The sequence below is a fragment of the Pteropus medius genome, unplaced genomic scaffold (genome assembly GCF_902729225.1).
Source record: "Pteropus medius unplaced genomic scaffold, Ma_sr-lr_union100, whole genome shotgun sequence".
NCBI classification, from domain to species: Eukaryota; Metazoa; Chordata; class Mammalia; order Chiroptera; family Pteropodidae; genus Pteropus; species Pteropus medius.
Window position 1 is genome coordinate 1,398,450 of NW_024356249.1, and position 18,560 is coordinate 1,417,009.

The following is an 18,560-nucleotide window of genomic DNA, read 5'->3' on the forward strand; positions in this document are numbered from 1 at the left end:
TTTTAGCATTTTTTTAATTTTCTACAATAAACGTGTATTATTTTGGGGGGAAAAAATCCAATAGCCAATAATAACGTAGTCTGAAAAATAACCGTAACATTTAAGAAACATTTTGCACCATGGCAGTATCAATGGAAGGAGGGCAAACACAGCCCATCGCGCTGACTGCTCTGAGAGACGCCAGAATCTCTGTGTCCGTCAACTCAGGTGGGCTCGTTTAAAGATCTGTCAACCCTTACTCTATCACATACCAGCTGGAAGACAGCACAGATGCCTACCTGGCTGGTATGCACCAAATATTTTTATCTGTGGTGAAATAATCTCTCAGTATAACTCATCATATTTCCCTGGGAAGGGCTGAATATGTCCACTGTGATGGCTGGTCCCTGGAGCAGAGGGAACATTTTCCGAAAATCGGCTTCGCTCTAGCCGTAAGAATCAACCGAGCATCCCACACAAACTACACCAAAGATGACCAGAGTGTATTTCTTCCACTCCTCCCCAGGTACTTGAAAAGTAGTTAATAAATGCTCTCACAATAACCCGGGTGAAAGTGTCAGTTCTAGATGTGTCTGGGTGATGTACCTGATTTCCTCATTCTGAATCTGACTCAGGCGAGCGGCTTCGAAGACCAAAGCAGCTCATCTTCCCACTCAGGGGTGCTTTTGTTTCACGCCTCTACGACTATGGATAAATATTAAGACCTAGGGCCCAGTCTCAGAGTCTTAGAACCGACTTCTTCCCTTATCCCCAACAAGAAAATCTGCCAGAATGGCACCAGGGCCCAGAGTGCTGCATACAGACACATGGTCTAGGAAGGCTTTGTCTTGATTTGGTGGAGTTGTCGAGTCTTTGTGATCCCTGAAGTTGAAAGAGCAGAGCTGTTGAAAGGCTGGGGCTTGTAGGAAGGTTGAAGCTGGAATAGGCACGTTTTAAAATATTTTATGTTTTGATGCCAGGGAGCTACGGACCTCCTCATAAAACCTACAGCCATAAGAGACAAGGAAGGGGGCTGCGTGGAGTGTATGAGTCTCTCAAGAGATGAACTATTTTAACTGACCAAAGTTGATGCAGAAGGAAAGTAGAAGAGAGTAGAGAGAGGAGAAGGAAATCTAAGAAACCATAATTCCCAAAATGGGGAGAGGAAGAAATAGGACCTCTCTCTAGGCAGACACCCCATTTTCCTGAATCCCCAATCTCATTGGACGAGGAAGGAAATAAAAGCGGAAGTGGCCCCCATGCTCAAGGTTGATGTGCATAGAGCTCAGAACACATACATGGTCATAGACCTTGCACCCCTATCTGTAAGAAATTTGAACTTGACCTGGGGTGGGGCGGGGGGCTTCAGGGACATTGCTGACCCTCAATCCCTCAGCAGGTTTGGTTCTCCTTTGATCTGGAGTTAGCAGAGTCTGACTTAACATGTCTACGGTCAAGATGCCCCCTTCCTTCTCTCTTTCCTCAGGCTCCTCACAAACAGGAAGCTTCAGGAACTGCTGGGAGTGGCACGTCTTAATGTGGGGTCCAGTGTCTCTGCCGGAGGGACCGAGGTCACCCGGGAAGTTCTCCCACTGGCCAGGACTTGCCATCTGTACAGGGCTTCCAGGTGACCGAATGCCTGGGCATCTTCTGGGCCCCAAGCAAGACCAGATCCCAGAGTGTGTGTACCTGTACCCATCCAGCCCCACTAACAAGAAAAGGCAGCAGCTCAAAGCTCTGGCCCTGCTGACGGTGACCTGAGCTCAGACGGTTTATTTCTTCCCCAGGAGACCTCGTTATATTTCGGGAAGGTTTTAAAGGGATGCAGTAAGCTGTGTTAATGGTCCATCATAAAGATTAGTAGTTGGAGAGAGAGAGTGGATGATCTATTTACGGCAAGCGAGGCATAAAAAAAGAGTGTACATCATGATAGGTCTGTGAGGCGGTATCCCCAGACACGGTTACGAAAGAAAAGTCTAAATGATTGATAGTGTTTTGCCCATTTACAACTCTTTCCCTATGTTCCCGCAACTGGAGAACAGCTGGAATTTGAGTCTGGTCACAGACAAGCCCTCTGCCCCAAACGGACACTCGCAGACTCCTGCCTCTCTCTGCTCGGCAGAGTCCACTCAAGACACTTGGAAGAAGATACAAGGCCTCTCAATCTGAGATACTTCTCCTCACTTTTCCTCAAGCCCACGTATGCCCTTCCCCTTACGAGGGAAATCTAACTTTTCAAAGAAAAATTTTAAACAATTCCCTGTACAATTGAAACAGTGGGTTTTCCTGAAAATCATTTCCCTTCTTATAGAATAAATCCTTTGTTTTAGAAATAGTCCTCAGAAGCTCAGTCGGATGCTAACAGCTTTTCCTGTACCCGCCTCCCCCGTCACCTCCCAGCACACCCAGGCGCAGGGCACTCACGCACGGAACACGGCCACACCTGCGTCCAGGTGCGTGTTGACATGAGCATACACGAAACGCACCAGAGAGATACACGCATACAGAGATCCACATTCGGGTCCACTCGTGCACACCAGATGTCCCGCCCGGACAGGAATCACACGCGCACACGCACGCGTGCGTGCGCAAGAGCCGATGAGCGGACAGGCAGGACTCGTAGCCCGGCGGGTGGAGCGTGAGGAAAGGGAGAGGCCGGTGGGGGGAGATGGAGCGGTGCGTGGGTGGGGAGGAGGAGGCTGCTGAGTGGTTGGCAAAGTTCCCAAAGCACATCTGTTTCTGAAGCAGCTGCACTCTCGGCTACATGGCTGACCCCCTGATGTACGGACCGGGGACTCTCTCCTCGCCTCTCCAGGGCTGCTCGGCCTCGGCAGGGTCACTGAGGTGACTGTCAGCTGCTGGCCCCAGATTCCTGCCCCTACAGCTTTCACAATGCTCTGGCTGACGCGGGAGGTCGCTATCCCCTGCAGTGCCCGTTTGCTCAAGCGAGCCTGAGACTCTGGGCTGTTTGGGTGCTAGCCACCACGACGGCTACTTTGGGATTCATGGCCTTGAATATCAAGAGAAAAGGGAAGAAGATGAAAAGAGTCAAGAGTTCTCCGTTAATTTACACAATATCATACAAACTTGAGTGCATGGGACATGGAGGTGCTCTCTCTGCACGTGACCCACTGTACAGAAGTCGCCCCTCGGGAAGGGGTGGATGTCCAGTGACGAAGGACAGCGTCCGGGGTGGGGAGGGAAAGGTCTCGCCTGGCGCGCGAGGTTGCACGGCGGCGGCCACGCGGGCCGCGTTCCTCCTCCCTCCTGGACCGTGCTCCCCCTCTTCTCGCATGGCTTTTGTGCCCAGCTGTGTCTTGAACTTCCAAAATTAGAGGACCGAGCGCGGTGGCGTGCAGAACCACGGGATCCTCTGCCCCGTGGCCTCGTTCTTGGCTCTGCCCTCTGGGAATTTCAGCTGCACTAAAAATAACAGAAAAAAATGCAACACAAACGATCAAACCTCACACTCGGAAAACAGCCACCGCACGCACACACTCCGGGGATCAGAGGCTGCAGAACCGGCACCCGTGTGGGCCTGCCCCTCGTTACGCTTCCTGGGTCTCGGGGCCTCTGTGCTGGGCCATGAAACCACCACCAAGGAGAGAGAGACGACAGTCATACGCGGTATTTCCATTTTAAAACGGTGAGAGAGAGGAAACCAGCCGGAGTAGGTACACGCGCACACGCACACATCACAGCGTCGCTCCAAGGCTCCAACCTGCCCGAGGAGCGCAGGCGGGGCTGGGGGCAGGGTGGCCTCTTTTAACTGGGCGTAAGGCAGCTGGACGGTAAGACCGGGTTTTCTGAGCATCCGCCTCAGTGTCCTTTTATTGATGCGGATCTTGCCTCTCAGCATGTTGTTCTCTCCCGCTTCCCACCTGTCCCGCTGAAACTTTGTCCGAAAGTTTGGCAGCAAAGAGAAAAAACATCCTTCGCGGTTTCTCTTCCACTTCTCGTGTGTGGCTGGTGGGCCAGGAAGGAAAGCAGAACGGGCAGAGCAGCCGGAGGACAGGTTCTGCCAACGGCCTCGGAGACGTGGTGACGCTCTACGCACTCAGGGCTTCGCTTCTCGGTGATGTGATCGGGGTCGGGGTGGCGTCCTCTCCTCTTGGCCCAGTGGATGGCACATCCTTCCCTGTATCTGTGCCGCTCCAGGCCACTGGCACTGTCCCTTCCCAGGACACCACCCCGTCCTCGCCAGTGACGGGAATCAGGATGCTATCGCGAGTGGTGATGTTCGTTCTGTCTTCAAGAAACCATGGAGCCAGGAGTCAGGGAGTGATGGAAGAGCCACGTGACGGGAACGGCGTCCCCAGCTCGGTGACGAGGCAGCTCAAAGTCCCACACGACGCGGTGCCCGAGCCCACTCCACTCCGCCTCGGCACTGGCATCGCCTCGACTGAGTTTTCTTTTATATATGTATATTATATATATATTTATATATATATATGTGTGTGTGTGTGTGTGTGTGTGCGCGGTGTGTGTGTGTGTATGGGTTTGTTTTTTAGCACACTGTCCCATTCTCGGGTCTGGATTTAGGGCAGTTGGTCCTCGGGACAGGTTGGACAGAAGGGGCCAAGGTACAGAAGAACCCCGAGATGAGTGTGAGTCCCAGGCCCCCCCACGCACAGAACATGGACCATCCATAGCCATGGCTGATGTCATCGGGGAGTCCATACAGGTAGCGCGGGTAGCGTGACAGCTCGAAGTTGATTCCGGCCACACAGGTGCACAGTGAAATGATGCAGAAGGTTCCTGAAGGGCGGGCAAGGGAAGACACAGAGGGTGAGGGCAACGGAGAAGGAAAGGGAAGAGGAGAGGGAGAGAGAAAGAGAGAGGTCAGGTTTATTACGGTTTCAATGTTCTCGAGTGAGAAGAAAAGATCCGAGTGAGGGCAACCTGCTAGCGAGATTGGTGTCTGGAAACGTTCACGGAGAGGGGGGCGGTATCAAGGGATCGGGCTTCCTCGCCCTCCAATAACTGCCCCATCTTGGACAAACTCGGGACGTCTCTCTTTGGGGAAATATTGAATAAATATCATGGTAGAGCTCCATGTAGGGCGTACTGAGGCAAAGAGCATTCTGTTCATCTTTCTAAAGCATTTAAAAGTTCATTGTCTTTCTTTGGAGACACAGAAAATACCCCATTTGCTACTTCTTTAAAGAGGAAAAAAAAAGTCTTTATTCTCTCCTTTCCTATATATAATGTCTTATTACAATACTGGGTTTTCCTTTAATCCATTAGGAACCAACCGGCCATCCGAATCCTGGAGGTCCTTTCCCGTTTCTCACAGGGCAGCACTTCCCAAAGTGCTCTCCACGGCACCCTCCCCCCGGACATCGCTCCTTCCTCAAGTGGAAGCGGAATCAACCGCCTCTGGCAAAATCTGCATGCGACTCCCCTGCGGACATTCGTAATGCACAGTCTGCTTAAATTAACTCGTCTAACCTAGTCTGCTGAGGCACTTCTCAAACTTATTTAACGTTGGGATCACCTCTTAAATATGCCTCATATTAACCTCCAATGAGAAGGCTGTTGTAGGAGACAGAATGTTCTAAAATGGTATAGAATTATAAACCTATTGTCAACCAACGGAGATATCTGGTGGACCCAAAATGAGTTCAAGAGCTTCTCGAAGGTTTGCTGTGCCTTCTGTTTCTTCTGCCACTGCTGACACGAGAGGAATGGCCTGAAGAAGTACACACAGTTTGGGAAGGCTGGGAAAGGGAGCGGCAGATTTTTTTAGGTGGTGAGAACAAGAGGACTTGCGCTACGTTAATATTTACGAGCTCCTGCTTCCTGATGGCCACGTTTCTGTAAGATCCAGCTTTATTTCTTCCAGACGTCAGGCCTGTGAGCTTTGGGTCATTTACATGGCCACGGTGGCAGCAGTCATAACTGACATTCATAAAGTGTTGCGTGCTGGGAACTGTGCTGAGTGCTTAATAGATACCGAACCTTTAATTCCCAAAACAAACCTATGAGGGAGGTTCTATTATTATCCCCACTGTAGCGAATGAGGAAATTGAGGCCCAGAGAGGTTAGGCCATCTGCCTAGGATCACACAGCTAGCAAGTGGCAGCCAGGGCTCCGACCTCAGGCAGGCTAGTCCTGGAGTTTGCGGTCTTATCCTCTGGGCCGTTTAAGGTTGGTGTCATGCAAGGCGAGTCCTTTCATGGGTCCCCCTGTTGTGCGCCTGGGTTCGAGGCGAATCCTGAGTCTGGGGGAGGGTGGTCTGGAGGCCTGGAGGGCTCGTTAAAGCTGACTGCTGGGCTCCGCGGTTTCTGCTTCAGTTGGTCTTGGGTGGGGGGTGGGCTGAGAATCCATATTTTTAACAAGTCCTTGGGTGATCCAGGGACCACGCTTTGAAAGCTCTGGGTTAGGGAAACGGTTTCAGTGGACAAAGAGGAAACTTAATAGTCCAAAGTTCATGTTACAGAGGAAGAAATACAAATGGTCGATAAATGTGAAAAATGCTCAATTTTACCAATAACCAAAGAATTGAACACTAAAAGCATAGTAACAGAGACACGGATCCAGGTGTAGGAGGAAGTGCTGGGGAGCCAGAGGGGAGGAGGCAGCCTGTGGGGTGCGGCCACCAGCGAGCAAGGGCCTGGGTGTGCGAGCGCTAAAGAAAGCTTCCTGTTGACACTGGTTTCAAATAATTCAAATTTTAACAAACCAGAGCTGGCCTCCTTGTGCCTCCAGTGAGCCTGCAATGTCTGGTTTGGAAACCTGGGTACGCAATGATATCATTTACTAAAACTTAGATTTAGGACAGAAAGAGAGAGGGTATGTGTGTGTCTGCGTGTGCGTGCGTGTGCATGTGTGCTGCGTTCAGATTCGAGCTGCCCGTGGGATGCTAAGGCTCTTGGAACCACGGATCTTGAGCCTGGTAGAAAGTTCTGAGCTACAGCTGTGATCTGAGCCACTGTCTTATAAATCGAAGCTCTGGATGGAACCAAGGTCATCCAAGGACTCTAATAGGATATCTTAAAAAATGGAGACATTTCTTCTCATCGAAAGGTGTGCTATATTCCTGGTTAAGACCAGTGATCTGTTCTGGGAGAGAAGGTCGCCCTCAAGGAAGTTTTGATCTTCCCAAGTTGCCAGTATCTGGAAAGGCTTGACGTGCACTATCTTAACGGGGCATTCCGCAGGCAGGGCGAACAGACACACAGGATGTGGTTGACAAACCAGGAGCGAGGAGATTAGGTCCGTGTGGACCTAATTACCAACTGGAAATGGCCTGATCTGTTGGTAACATACATCTTGTTGCTACGTTATGTTAATACAGTTAATTGGAGGAAACTTCTTGCCTTAACTTCCTGTCAGTTTCTTTTAAAATTTCTTTTGTCCGTTAGCATTTGTCAGTATTTCCAAAGATGGGGTAAACACTAGGTTCTCATTTAAGACGGCCTGCTAAGCGGGCCATCTATGCAACTTGCTAGGAAGTTCTCCGTCACGAAGCGGGAAGGGCTGGAACACGTTCTGTTAGTTTTCACACACGCTACTCCTTGCCGTCGTGAGCAAGGATTTCTATTTTTATGAACTTCTGCACTTACAGATTCCGATTTGAAAACGTGCATTAATAATTAGAAGTGAATACACGCAGGCACGTGGTAGATCATCAGTAAGTGGACTGAATGAATAATACGCTGTTATTGTTACTGAAACAGCAGATTCTGACAACTGAAATAATGATGCACTCTGACCAACACTGGGGGATAGAGGGGACAGTGGATGGGCGAGGACCCTGCCTGACCCAGTTTTCTGTCCAGTGATGAACCCAACTCTCAGACCTGTGGCCTGGTGACTAACTGTGGAGTGTGGAGTGCAGTGGCCTCCTCCCCACTCCCTGCCACCACCCCACCTCACTGGGGTTCTCTGGGGAACTAACACCGATTTTAAATGCCTCTGCCAGAAAACATCTCTCAATTAAAGGGCAGTAAATGTGACGGCACGAGGAACTGCAGCCTCCTTCCCTTCACCGAAAGAACAGTGGTCCTTTGGGCAAGTATGGAGTCCTCTCGCCTCTGGGGCCAGGTCTTTAGACTCTGCCATTTGATTTCTCATGAGCACTTACTGAGAGACCAGTGAGGATCCAAGAAAGGCAACGTAACGATGCATAGTCACGTCTTAATATGCACCCCGCCCCTCCGCCCTGGCTTGGGGTTTGGGCCTAATTCCAATTAGACTGCAAGACTAATTGCGGTCAGAGTGTATCAATTCAATAAGAAGAACGCTGCCCCAGCCCGGCCCTTCGGAGCAAGGCTCCGCCACGCGCTCCAACCTGGCTGTGAAAAGCGGCAGGTGTACCGCTACCCGGGGAAGTTAGGGACCGCAGTGGTGGGGCGCCAGGTCGAGGCGATGCCAGGTCAGTGTGGGGAGGCAGGCTAACCGCGCTGGGGTGCAAAGGGCACATCCCCGTGGCAGTGAGCTCATGGCTGGCAGAGGGGCCAGTCAGCACAGAGTTGTTGAACTTCCATGTTTGTGCCCAGCATTACGCTAGATGCGAGGGAGGATCAATGGAGAAGATGAGATCCCTGCTCTTAAGAATCTTTAATTAAATCTCATATAAAAAGATGAAAAAAAAAAAAAAAAGCTTCTTCTCTAGCTGGGGATATGAGACATACATAAATGAAAAGTTGAGGATGTGGTGAAAACAGCACCAGAGTGGCGATTAAGGGACCCAAGTTCAGTAGCAGCTCTGAGCCTTTGGTCCCTCGTCTGCAAAAGCAGGTGACTATAAGGTCCCTCCCACATCTACTAGTCTTTAGGAAAAGGAATTATACTGAGTAGTAAATGGTAAGAGTCAACTCTCTGATAGAGATAGTCGTGCTGGGTCTTGAAGGGTGAATGGAAATTCTGTAGGCGATAAGAGAAAAGGGGTCCTCGCCTGTTCTGGGTGAGCCTCCGTTGCCCCAGGTGCCTACGCCAGGGACGAGAAGGTGCGCCCACAGACCCCCACTGCACCTCTAACCTGTGAGATGCTCACAGCTGCTGTCCCAGTCAGGCCTCCACCACGTCTCACGTGAAGTACTGTAACGGACAATTGTCCTGCCTTCTCTTCTTGCCCCCCATATTGTAGCCAGTGATAGTTTAAACATTTCATCAGATTATAATTCTCTTTCCTGCTTAAAATCCTCCAATAGCTTCCTCTCATACTCAGAATCAAACCCGAACTCCTTATCCTGCCGCTATGGCTTTACGAATGGACCCTGCCTCCCTACCCGACCTTACCTTGACCCCCGTTCTTACCTGGACCTCCGCAATGCCTACACTCTACACAGCGTTCTGTGTCTCAAACTAGCTAAGCCTGTACCCGCCCCAGGGCCTTTGTATTTGCTGTTCTTGTGCCTGGAATGGCCTCCTTCTAGCTCTTCTCGATCTCGATTCAAATGTCATCCTCACAGAGGAAGCCTCCCTGACTCCCTTCTGAGCGGTGCCTCCGAGTGGTTTCCAAACCATGTTCCACGGAGGTGTCTCAGGAGCCGCCGCTGGGGAAGGGCCTCCTAGCTCTCCTCTCTTGGGCCAGAATAGCCCTGCTTTGAGCTGTTTCCATGTGAAATGTCATCTGAAGAGAGGAGTCTAGTGATTTAAAGATTTTTGAGAAGCACTGGCCTTGTCCATTTGCAAGGGGACCTTGAGGTATGTCGTTATGGGAACTATGCTTTGGACAGCAAAGTCCGATGGCGTCCATTAGTTGCAAGTCTAAGCCTCTGGCAGAAAGGGCTAATCAATCTCAACCCTCATTCCTGCTGGTTCTGGAAGGGGCGTCGGACTCCGGCTCAGCACAGCCCTCCAGGCGGCCGGCCCCAGCCTGTCAGCCACAGCTGGCTGGGGTGAGAAATGAGACAATTGTCTAATTACCCTCTCTGTGCCAGGAGTCTCATTGACGTGGACTCAGGGCGCAGGAAGTCCAACCGGAGGAGCCGGCGCCACGCCATGTAGCTGTAGCTGGGAGCTTGTGCTCATGAGACCCTCTGGCATCGCAGGAACCCAGTGAGTGTCCCTATGTGCCAGCTCCACCCGTGAGAGGGACGTCACGGCCAGCGGGTACCACAAACTTTGTCCACATAAATTCCTTTCGATTGTTCAAACGTGGCACCTGCTTCCTTTGATGACCATCTGTTTCAGGAACCACATCCATGACATCGCCTTGTAAACTGTGGCCTCGCCCTGGTCACTCCTGTCTGTGTGTCCCGTCAGCAATAGTCTGGAAGAGGGCCGTGCGGCATTCTGGGATGGCTGCTCATGCTGAGCCCCCTGCCCCTGCCCCCGCCCTCTGCCCTCCCGGCACAGCTGAGGCAGAGTGAGGGTGAGCGGCACGAAACAGGTTTCATGCCCGGACTGCCAACTCCTCGTTCCAACACCAAATACAGCCTCCTCACCCACCTCCGTCGAGTTGCTGCCATCTCTAATTAACGTTTCGCTCGTCGCCAAATATTAGATTCCAGTTTTCCCCTAGTTTCAGCTTCTTGGCTTTCTGACAGCTTCCTCCTGCTTGATTATCTCTGCCCTCGGTTTCCAAGTTGTGCCTCCAACCAGGCTCGGTCCCACTTCTCTAGATGACCTTCCGTCCCCCGCAGGGGGTTCCCAGACTCCTTTTGTCTTCTCGGGCTTGAAAGTCCCCCTCCCGCCCTTTCTGGCAATGTCACCCTCCCCTCTGCCTTGAACCACCGCTAGTACATGACAGATTCAGTGGATTATGTGATATCATACATCATGTAATTATGTGTCCCCAGTCCCCGGGGACACAGCGAGTTTAAGGTGGTCCCTGGCTACACATGGATTTCCAGTGCTTTCTCCATAAGCCCCAGTTCCCTTAAGTTTCTGACTCTTTTTCTCTTTCAAAGTCTTGCTTCCTGAGTAGGGTGACCAACCATCCCAGTTTGCCTGGGAGTTGGTGGGAGTGGCAGCTGTGTCCCCGGAATGTGGGACTTTTGGTCCTAAAACTGGCAAGTCCTGGGCTAAGTGGGACACATTGGTCACCCTTCCTCCAGGTTTCTTCACAGTCCTGCTCTCCATTCTGGCGCCGAATGGTGATACTGCAGTGACCACAGAAATTCATCCTCGCTTGTAAGTTAAAGAAAAGATCGTGCCTTAACCCAGTGGGAGCAAAGAAACGTGGGTCCTTGGGGTGTGTTGCTAATGTTAGGAAACTCCAGCTGGGCAGCTAAGTCCTTTGCAACCTTGAAATGTCACCAGGGAACACTCAATCAGCAACCCGACAACGGTCCTAACCTAGGACCACCTAAAAGGTTCATTACGAAGATAGTTTCAAGTGATACTCAGAGTTCTGGTGTTAACTCCCTGCTCGGCCCACGTCTGAGCCCTGACTGCAGGTGTGTGAGGCGGACGAGATGGGGCCTCCTGCGTTGGCTGCTGCTGTGTCAGCCTTCACAGGAAGGCGGGAGGGGAGAGGGTGGACATGGGTCCGCTCCCTTCAGGGAGTGTCAGAGCAGCCATGGTGGTAATGCCACACCAGTGGACCCTGTGGAGAAACAGCATCAAGCTTGAGGCCTCAGGCTAGGCTGCGGAAATGCTCTAACCCAAGATGCCGTCACCTAGGAAACAGAGGCCCTCGTGAAGCTTCTCACAGGGTTCCGGGGCAGTTACAGATTGTGTGCACGGGCATTTTCCCAAATAGCTGCTCCTTATGGGACCAAGTGATGCCCAAAACTTTGCTGGAGTATCGTTTCTGTAGCTTTCTAGGGCCGGAAATCCATCTGCGTGACATTTTTCGCTCTTGGAAACAAGGAACGACGTCTGCGTGTCCCTAGTGCTCGCGTGCCGCCTTGCTGCCACGTGGCCTGAGAACCTCCGTTCTGACCCGAGCTCAGCAGGTTGCTGCAGAGCTGTCGCCGCAGGAGTGCCCTCCTGGATGGGCATGGCAGGGCTGTCCTCCCTAAACGCTCCCCCGCAGCCCCTCTCCCATCTTTAAAACAGGAAGCAAGCCATTCAGAGAACAGAGAAGGACCCCTTCTCCTCCAGCAGCGGCGTCGGCACCCTCGGAAGCCGATGGGTATAACCCCTTCCTTTGCTCACATTAAATGCCTTGGTAGCATTTAGCTCTTGAGAGCACTTTATGGCTTTGCTTAGACCTGCATGGAATACAAATGACTGTTGAATTGTACACCATTGCATCAGCAGCAGCCAATAGGCAGGTCACATGGGGCTTTACACCCAAGATGCCTTAGGGGTTCGCTGGGATGAGGCAGCGGGTGGTAACAGGCTCCGGAGAACACGCTGTAAGGGACGGGTCCTGAATTAGGACAGACTCATCCATCATTCTGCAAACTCTGCAAATGCTCCAGGCAGAGACACCGCGTGATTGTCAACACACCCCTGGGAGAAGCAGCATTTGTATTTCCGAGGCTGTGTGTACACGCTGCTAGGCTGTGCTAAGTTCAGACATCATTATGTCATAGTAATGTCACATCCCACCTCAAGCGCCGAAAGGGACTGACTCATTTATACAGGTTGGCATCGGTTCTAAAGCAGACGCTTCCACATTCCTATCGCAGAACTTATCCCCTGGTCTTTACATACCTACGGGGTGGCCACCAAATCTGGAAACAGGTGTCACGGACTGAATTTGTGTCCTTGCAAAATTTATGTTGAAGCCTGAACCCCAGTGCCTCAGAATGTGACCATATTTGGAGATAGGGCCATTAAAGAGGTGATTAAGTTAAAATGAGGCCATTATGGTGGGCCCTGATCCAACGTGGCTGGTGTCCTCACAAGAAGAGATTAGGACCAACAAAGAGACAGCGACAGCTGCACATACAGAGGGAGAATCACGGGAAGGAAGAGGGCGGCCATCTGCAAGCCAGGGAGAGAGGCCTCCGAGGAGCCAACCCTGCTCACACCCGACCTTGGACTTCCAGCCGCCAGAACTGGGAGGAAGACATTCGTCTTGTTTAAGCCGCCCGGGCTGTGCTGTTTTGACTGGCAGACCTGGCCACCGAATCCAACAGGTGACCACGCAGTTAGCGGCCGATTAACACAGCACTTCGATACGTGATAAAATAAGACGACGTGTGCTTCCGGACTTTGTGACCCCGTAGCTGCAACGGGCCTGAAGCCGTAGCTGCGGGGCAGCCTGTGGTTTTTTTCTCCATCCCTATGTTTACTTCCACTCCGTACCAATCGACCCATTAATTCTCTTAGGTGCATATTTAGATTAGGTCACAAGGTCAGTGGCCTTGGTGGCTTCCATACCAAAGGTAGAGCCTTTCCGTACGTCTACTGGGTTGAGCGAACGGTAAAAGGCATTAAAGTCGGAGTGCTTTGTTGTTATGGGAGTTTACTAAGATCGAAGCACCGCTGTCCAGTCTCCCGGACCGGAGTCTGATGTGGCCAACCCCCCATCTGCACAGAGTCCCTGCAGCCACCCCTACAGTTGCCCTTCACGGGCCAATCCAAGTCCTGAGTCTCCCAAGAAGCCTTCACTGAGTGTCCATACTTTTTCTGGGTCCCTAAAACTTTTCTGGTCTGGAACAGGCCACCTGACCATTAATTAAAGGGACACCCTTGTGTCTTCGCTCGTGTTCTCGTAGACTTTAACTTGCTCCAGCACTGGGATTTGTGTTACACACAGCCACAGCGCTGAGCATCAAATCCGGATCACTGGGAGGAATGCATTTCTAGGCTGTGGAGCTTTTAGGTGAAAATGTAGACTTTGAAACCCAGAGGGAAATGAAGTAGAGACTATGCCGAGTCCTCCCGTCCCCCGTCCTCCTCCCAAACCGTGTAGTGGTCGCTGAGGTCAGTGTACGCAGGTGTGCCCACGCCTAAACACGCCCGCCTTGCGTTTCAACGGGACCCCTGGATTTCAGGAAGCTTTACTTTACAGAAGTTCGGCATCTGAATAATCCCCTCTCGGCAGGATTATTCTGAAGAGCGATAATAATAAATGTGAAAAGGCTTAGAGAAGTTAAAATTGTTTTCTATATGGAAGGTACGGCATTAAAAATGGAAAGCTTTAAGTGAAGGTGAAGAACTGTTCCGATGGGCGAGAAGAAACGTGGCTGTCGCTTTCGCCTCTGTGGCCCACTCCGCTCGGCCCGACCCCACCCCAGGGGAAATGCTACGCCCGGAAGCAAGCACTCTCAACAGAGACCAGACAGAATGCTCACTCGGGGCCCTTTGTTTGGGGGACTTTGTTGGAACCAGAACCACAGGAGTTGGAAAATCTCCGAATACACTTCTGAGATGGCCCCTCCGTGGTGCTGTAACTTGTCTTTGGGCTCAGAGAGGATACAACGTCCAGGACGAGTTACACTACGACACTGGTGGGCTTGTGAGAAAGCTTATCGGGCCTGGGGCTCAACCAGGACGAGTGAAAGGAAGGAGCCCCAGGAGGGGTGCTGAGAATCGCCATATAACAGGCGATATACCAAGGACCTTTCATAAGTGCTGAAGAGGTTCCCCCTGAGTCCTCTGGGACACAGAGGGGGCGTGCACAGCTACCCCATGCGCATTTATTAAACACCGACTGTATAGGGAACTGCGAGAGCTATGTTTTTATTGTTATTAGTCTGCACAGGAGACTGTCCCTCTTTCATCTGTTGTCATAACATCACGACCATTCTTTCTCCTGCAGAAGCCACATTCTGTGATGCGGTGATCGAGTTAGTCACACGCACTCGACTCAAGCCAAGGCTCTGTTCTGGTATGTTTTGTGTCTTCTGTACCTTTTGAGGTTGCTGCAAGATTATATATAAAAATATATATATATATTTTTTTACATATTCATATTTATATATATGAAAATTATATATACACATCTATATTATTATATGTAGCCATAGCACATAAATTACATAATTCCCATAGTAATCTCAAGTTAAATAATTTGCTAAAGGTCCCAAAGCATAAGTGACGGAGCAAATATTTGATTTTTCTGGAAGTCCTCAAACTATTTAATTGCAGAAATATCCGAGAACTATCTACTACACTTGCTTCGATTGTCTCCATTAAAACAAAAATTCCCAGAAGAGCAACCACTGGCCCACTCCACTTTCATCCACCTGACCTTGGATATTTCACGCTTCATGGAACGAAAAGCTGGAAAGATCTAAGGTGGGTGTTCTGTGGTGAGCTACGAGCTTTCTAAATGGCGGGGGGGGCGGAGGGAGTTCTAGAAAGGTAATGAAGCAAGAATGCAGCATCTCATCTTTTCAATTCAAATCTTTGTGGCTTCCTATCCATCTGGGCCCTGGTTCAGAGCTGAGGACGAGTGAGAGCCAACTGGCTTCTTAACTAAACTGAGAGTGGCATCTACAGCTGTGCAGAAAGGAACATTCTCAAGCTGTGAATAGCGAGCTTCCGAGAGTAAAGCCACTTAGAGCATGCCATCTCCCTGCCCCCGCTTCTCTTCTCTCTCCCCTTTCTAGATCAACTCTCTCTGACGGATGACAATGGCCCACGCAGCCCACTGTGAGAACTTCTAGGGTAGAGGGCAATCTTGCCCTGCCTTCTTCCTGGAGACAATGCTTGAAGTAATACAAACTCCCCTGAGGACCAGCACTGACCCTATAGCTTCCTGGTGGCTCTGGTCAGTCACCTTCCTAAGTGAAAGCCACAGTGCCTTCCAGGGCCAGCGTGAAGCCCATACAGGTAGGCCCATCATTAAGTTTGAGCTCCTGTCTTGGTATCACAAAGCTCTCCTGGCCCAGAGGGATGCCGAATCGGCCTGTACCAGCTTCATGGAAGGAAAGCTGCCACTGATGGGGACGTGGCTTAGCAGAAAAAGAACTTTACCGAGAATAAGAAAATCCCAGGTCTAGTCTCTTCCCCGCCCATGAAGTGGGCAAATGGCCTCATCCCTCTGGGCTATGATCCCCTAAGCACAAACCACGGGAGGCAGGATCGGATCTCTAAGGTCCTGTAAGTGATCTTATGACATTGAGTTTTGGGGCAAGAAGGTGCCATTCTCTCTGAACTGCTCTAGGACTGGCTGTCACTTATTTTGTCAAGCATGAGCCACCTGGACAGAAGATACTGCTTCTCACCTCCTGACATGCACAGAAGGGATGGTGGATGAGACCATTAGATGTCATTATTTGACATCAATGTGCATATGCGGCTCAGCTCTAAATTGCCTTGATTTTAAATGTGGAAGGATTGGGACCCAGCTGTTTAAGTGTCTGGAAGAAATTGGCTCACGAAAGGCATTTCTCTGGCTTCTGCCCTATCTGATCTGAGCCAACGCCATGTTAATTAGTAGAGAAAAAGGCTCGGGGTGGTAGCCAGAAGATCAGGCGAGCCTGCCACCTGGTTTGGTTTATGTTTCCATATGCCTGGCACATTTGTCAGCTTGGCCTGGCCTTTCTTTGAGATGAAAACCTGTACCCAAGTGATTTTTGCAGGCTGCTACCTCACTGCTGGGTCACTGAACACATATATAGCTTTATATGGATCAAATGTTGATATGTAATATTTATAATGTGACAGACATCGCTTCTGGAGCTTTATGAATGTGAACTCTTTAATCCTCAGAGCCATCTTATAATGCAGAAAGCAACCTTAGATGAAGAAAGTCAGGCACAGAGAGGCTCAGTGAATTGCCCAAGGTCACACAGCTAGTAAGTACGGGAGCCAGGATTCAGATCCACCCTTCCACCTCTCCTTATGTTGTCTCTCATTTCCCGTGCACGTATATTGTCTCTGGAGCTGGACTGTAAGCAATATCAGCTGAGTTCTTTTTTCCCCAGCGAGGTCCTGTGTAGGGTGGTGTTTCAATAAGATTTAGCAACCAGGCGATGAGATTGGGAGAGGAGGCCCTACCATCATCGAATGTGGCCCTGAAGACGTGCTGGGTGTTTCTCAGGCTAAGGGCAGTTACTAAAATCCTGTTGCTGACTTCTTTAGAGAGCTAGGAAAACCTATCACGACCTGTACGACGTCACTCCTTATGTGTGTCAGGTGGAAGGGTGACTTTCTGTTCGGGGACTTGAGTTTTCTATGAAGGGTAGGATGGAGAGCTCAAGAAAGAAAAGGAATCGAGATCAGAGCATTAACTCTTTCGATTAGACTCTCTGTAGCTTCCCAACGGGCCAGAAACTAAATTCTGCAGAGAGAGTGAGTTGGTGGTTGGAAGAAGACCCCAAGAAGCTCAGTATGGACCCCAGCAAACCAAGGTCCCCTCTCCCAGCTCCTTCCCGAAGTCCTACTGGCTTGCAACACTTGGAGCTGCCCTTTCTCTTGGAGATTTGGGGAATGATAATGACTCGCTCCTCCTCCTCCTTTGAATTCAAACTCTAATGAGAAAAGAGCCATAGGAAAGAGGCAGACGGGGAGGAAAGTATCAGCGTTATTACTGAGAAGGCAAGCGTGACTCGACCGCTGGCCACAATCGAGCTCACCCATGCTTTCCCCATCGCTGATATTTTAGGGTGATTTGCCCAAGGGGAACGTTCAGGTCAAGAGGAGATACACTCCCCCAGACGTGTTGACTCACTCTGGTGGGCCAGAGAAAGAAAGAAAAATAGGTCTCCCAACTGACTTCCTGATGCTGGCCTGGGCCTTGGGCCTTGACCTGGCAATGCTGGCCACCCAGGGGAGTGGCCAGGGACAGCAGACCCAGACGGGGCGGGGCCCAGGAGCTCGGCCTCCTCTCCCAGCCTCATCCATCACAGAGTCAGTCATGTCGTCTCCCTTAGGAAGCGGGGCCTCAAAAGGTAGAGTCTATGTCCTTCTACAGAGGAGAAGGCCCCCAATTTCCTTTGGCCACACATACCCGGCGGCCTGAAAAGCTGAGACCCAGAGGCTTCTGGGAAATGTAATTTCAATGGAGCTTGTCTGAAAATGTTAAGAGCTGAGCCGGAGGGGGCATTTTAATGATCTAATTATTATTTTAAATAGTTTGTAGCCTGAGCGTGCAGTGGAATCTTTAAGAGACCCCTAGGTTTCGTGAGGGAGGCAGTGGGAAGGACATGGCCGCTGGCAACCCTTCCTACCCAGGGCCAAAATCAGGGACTCGAATACCATACTAGATTTACATTGCATCTTTACGTGAAGCCGCTTAAATTTTTTTTTTAAAGGTATTTTTTGCTCTATTCACAACAGTTTAGTTACACAGACATATACAAAAATGGAAACGTGTTGACGGCATGTGAAACCTGACACTAGAATGCATACAGAGAGACTCGGCTTCCTGCGTCGGAAAAGCGGCCAAGTGTCCGGCAGCGGCTTCACTGGGGATGGACAGTGAGCCCTGAGGGCGACGTGAGGACAGGGAGCGTGGACGTGGCTCTCCCTTCAGCCCTAACCACAGGCTCCCCTGTGAGGCGGCTCCTGACTCACGGGAGCAGAGGCCGCCTTTCTCTGTAGGCCCACAGTCCCGTCCCTGGTGGCACTGACCACTCTGCCTCCACCACCTGCCCGGTTGGCCCTTCAGGACAGGGACCCCACACCTTCTTTGTGTGTCCTCGGTGCTAGCGCAACGCCTGGCACGTGGTAGGCATCAATCAATGTTTATTGAGTTGAATTTAGCTTATAAAGCAGATAATTAAGAAGTGGAATAGAGTTGTCACCAAATACTTGAAAGACCGTTGGAGGAAGACCAT

At 50.8% G+C, this 18,560-nt stretch overlaps 1 protein-coding gene across 1 annotated transcript in view; it reads right to left on the reverse strand.

The window, feature by feature from the left end:
* Positions 1-3,027: 3,027 nt before the first annotated feature.
* The window catches only part of TMEM178B (transmembrane protein 178B), a 305,165-nt gene continuing 289,632 nt past the window's right edge, over positions 3,028-18,560 (reverse strand). The window contains exon 4 of the mRNA XM_039860967.1: positions 3,028-4,737. Coding sequence (XP_039716901.1) covers positions 4,487-4,737 — 251 coding nt within the window. The 3' untranslated portion in view covers positions 3,028-4,486. The remainder of the gene's footprint in view (positions 4,738-18,560) is intronic.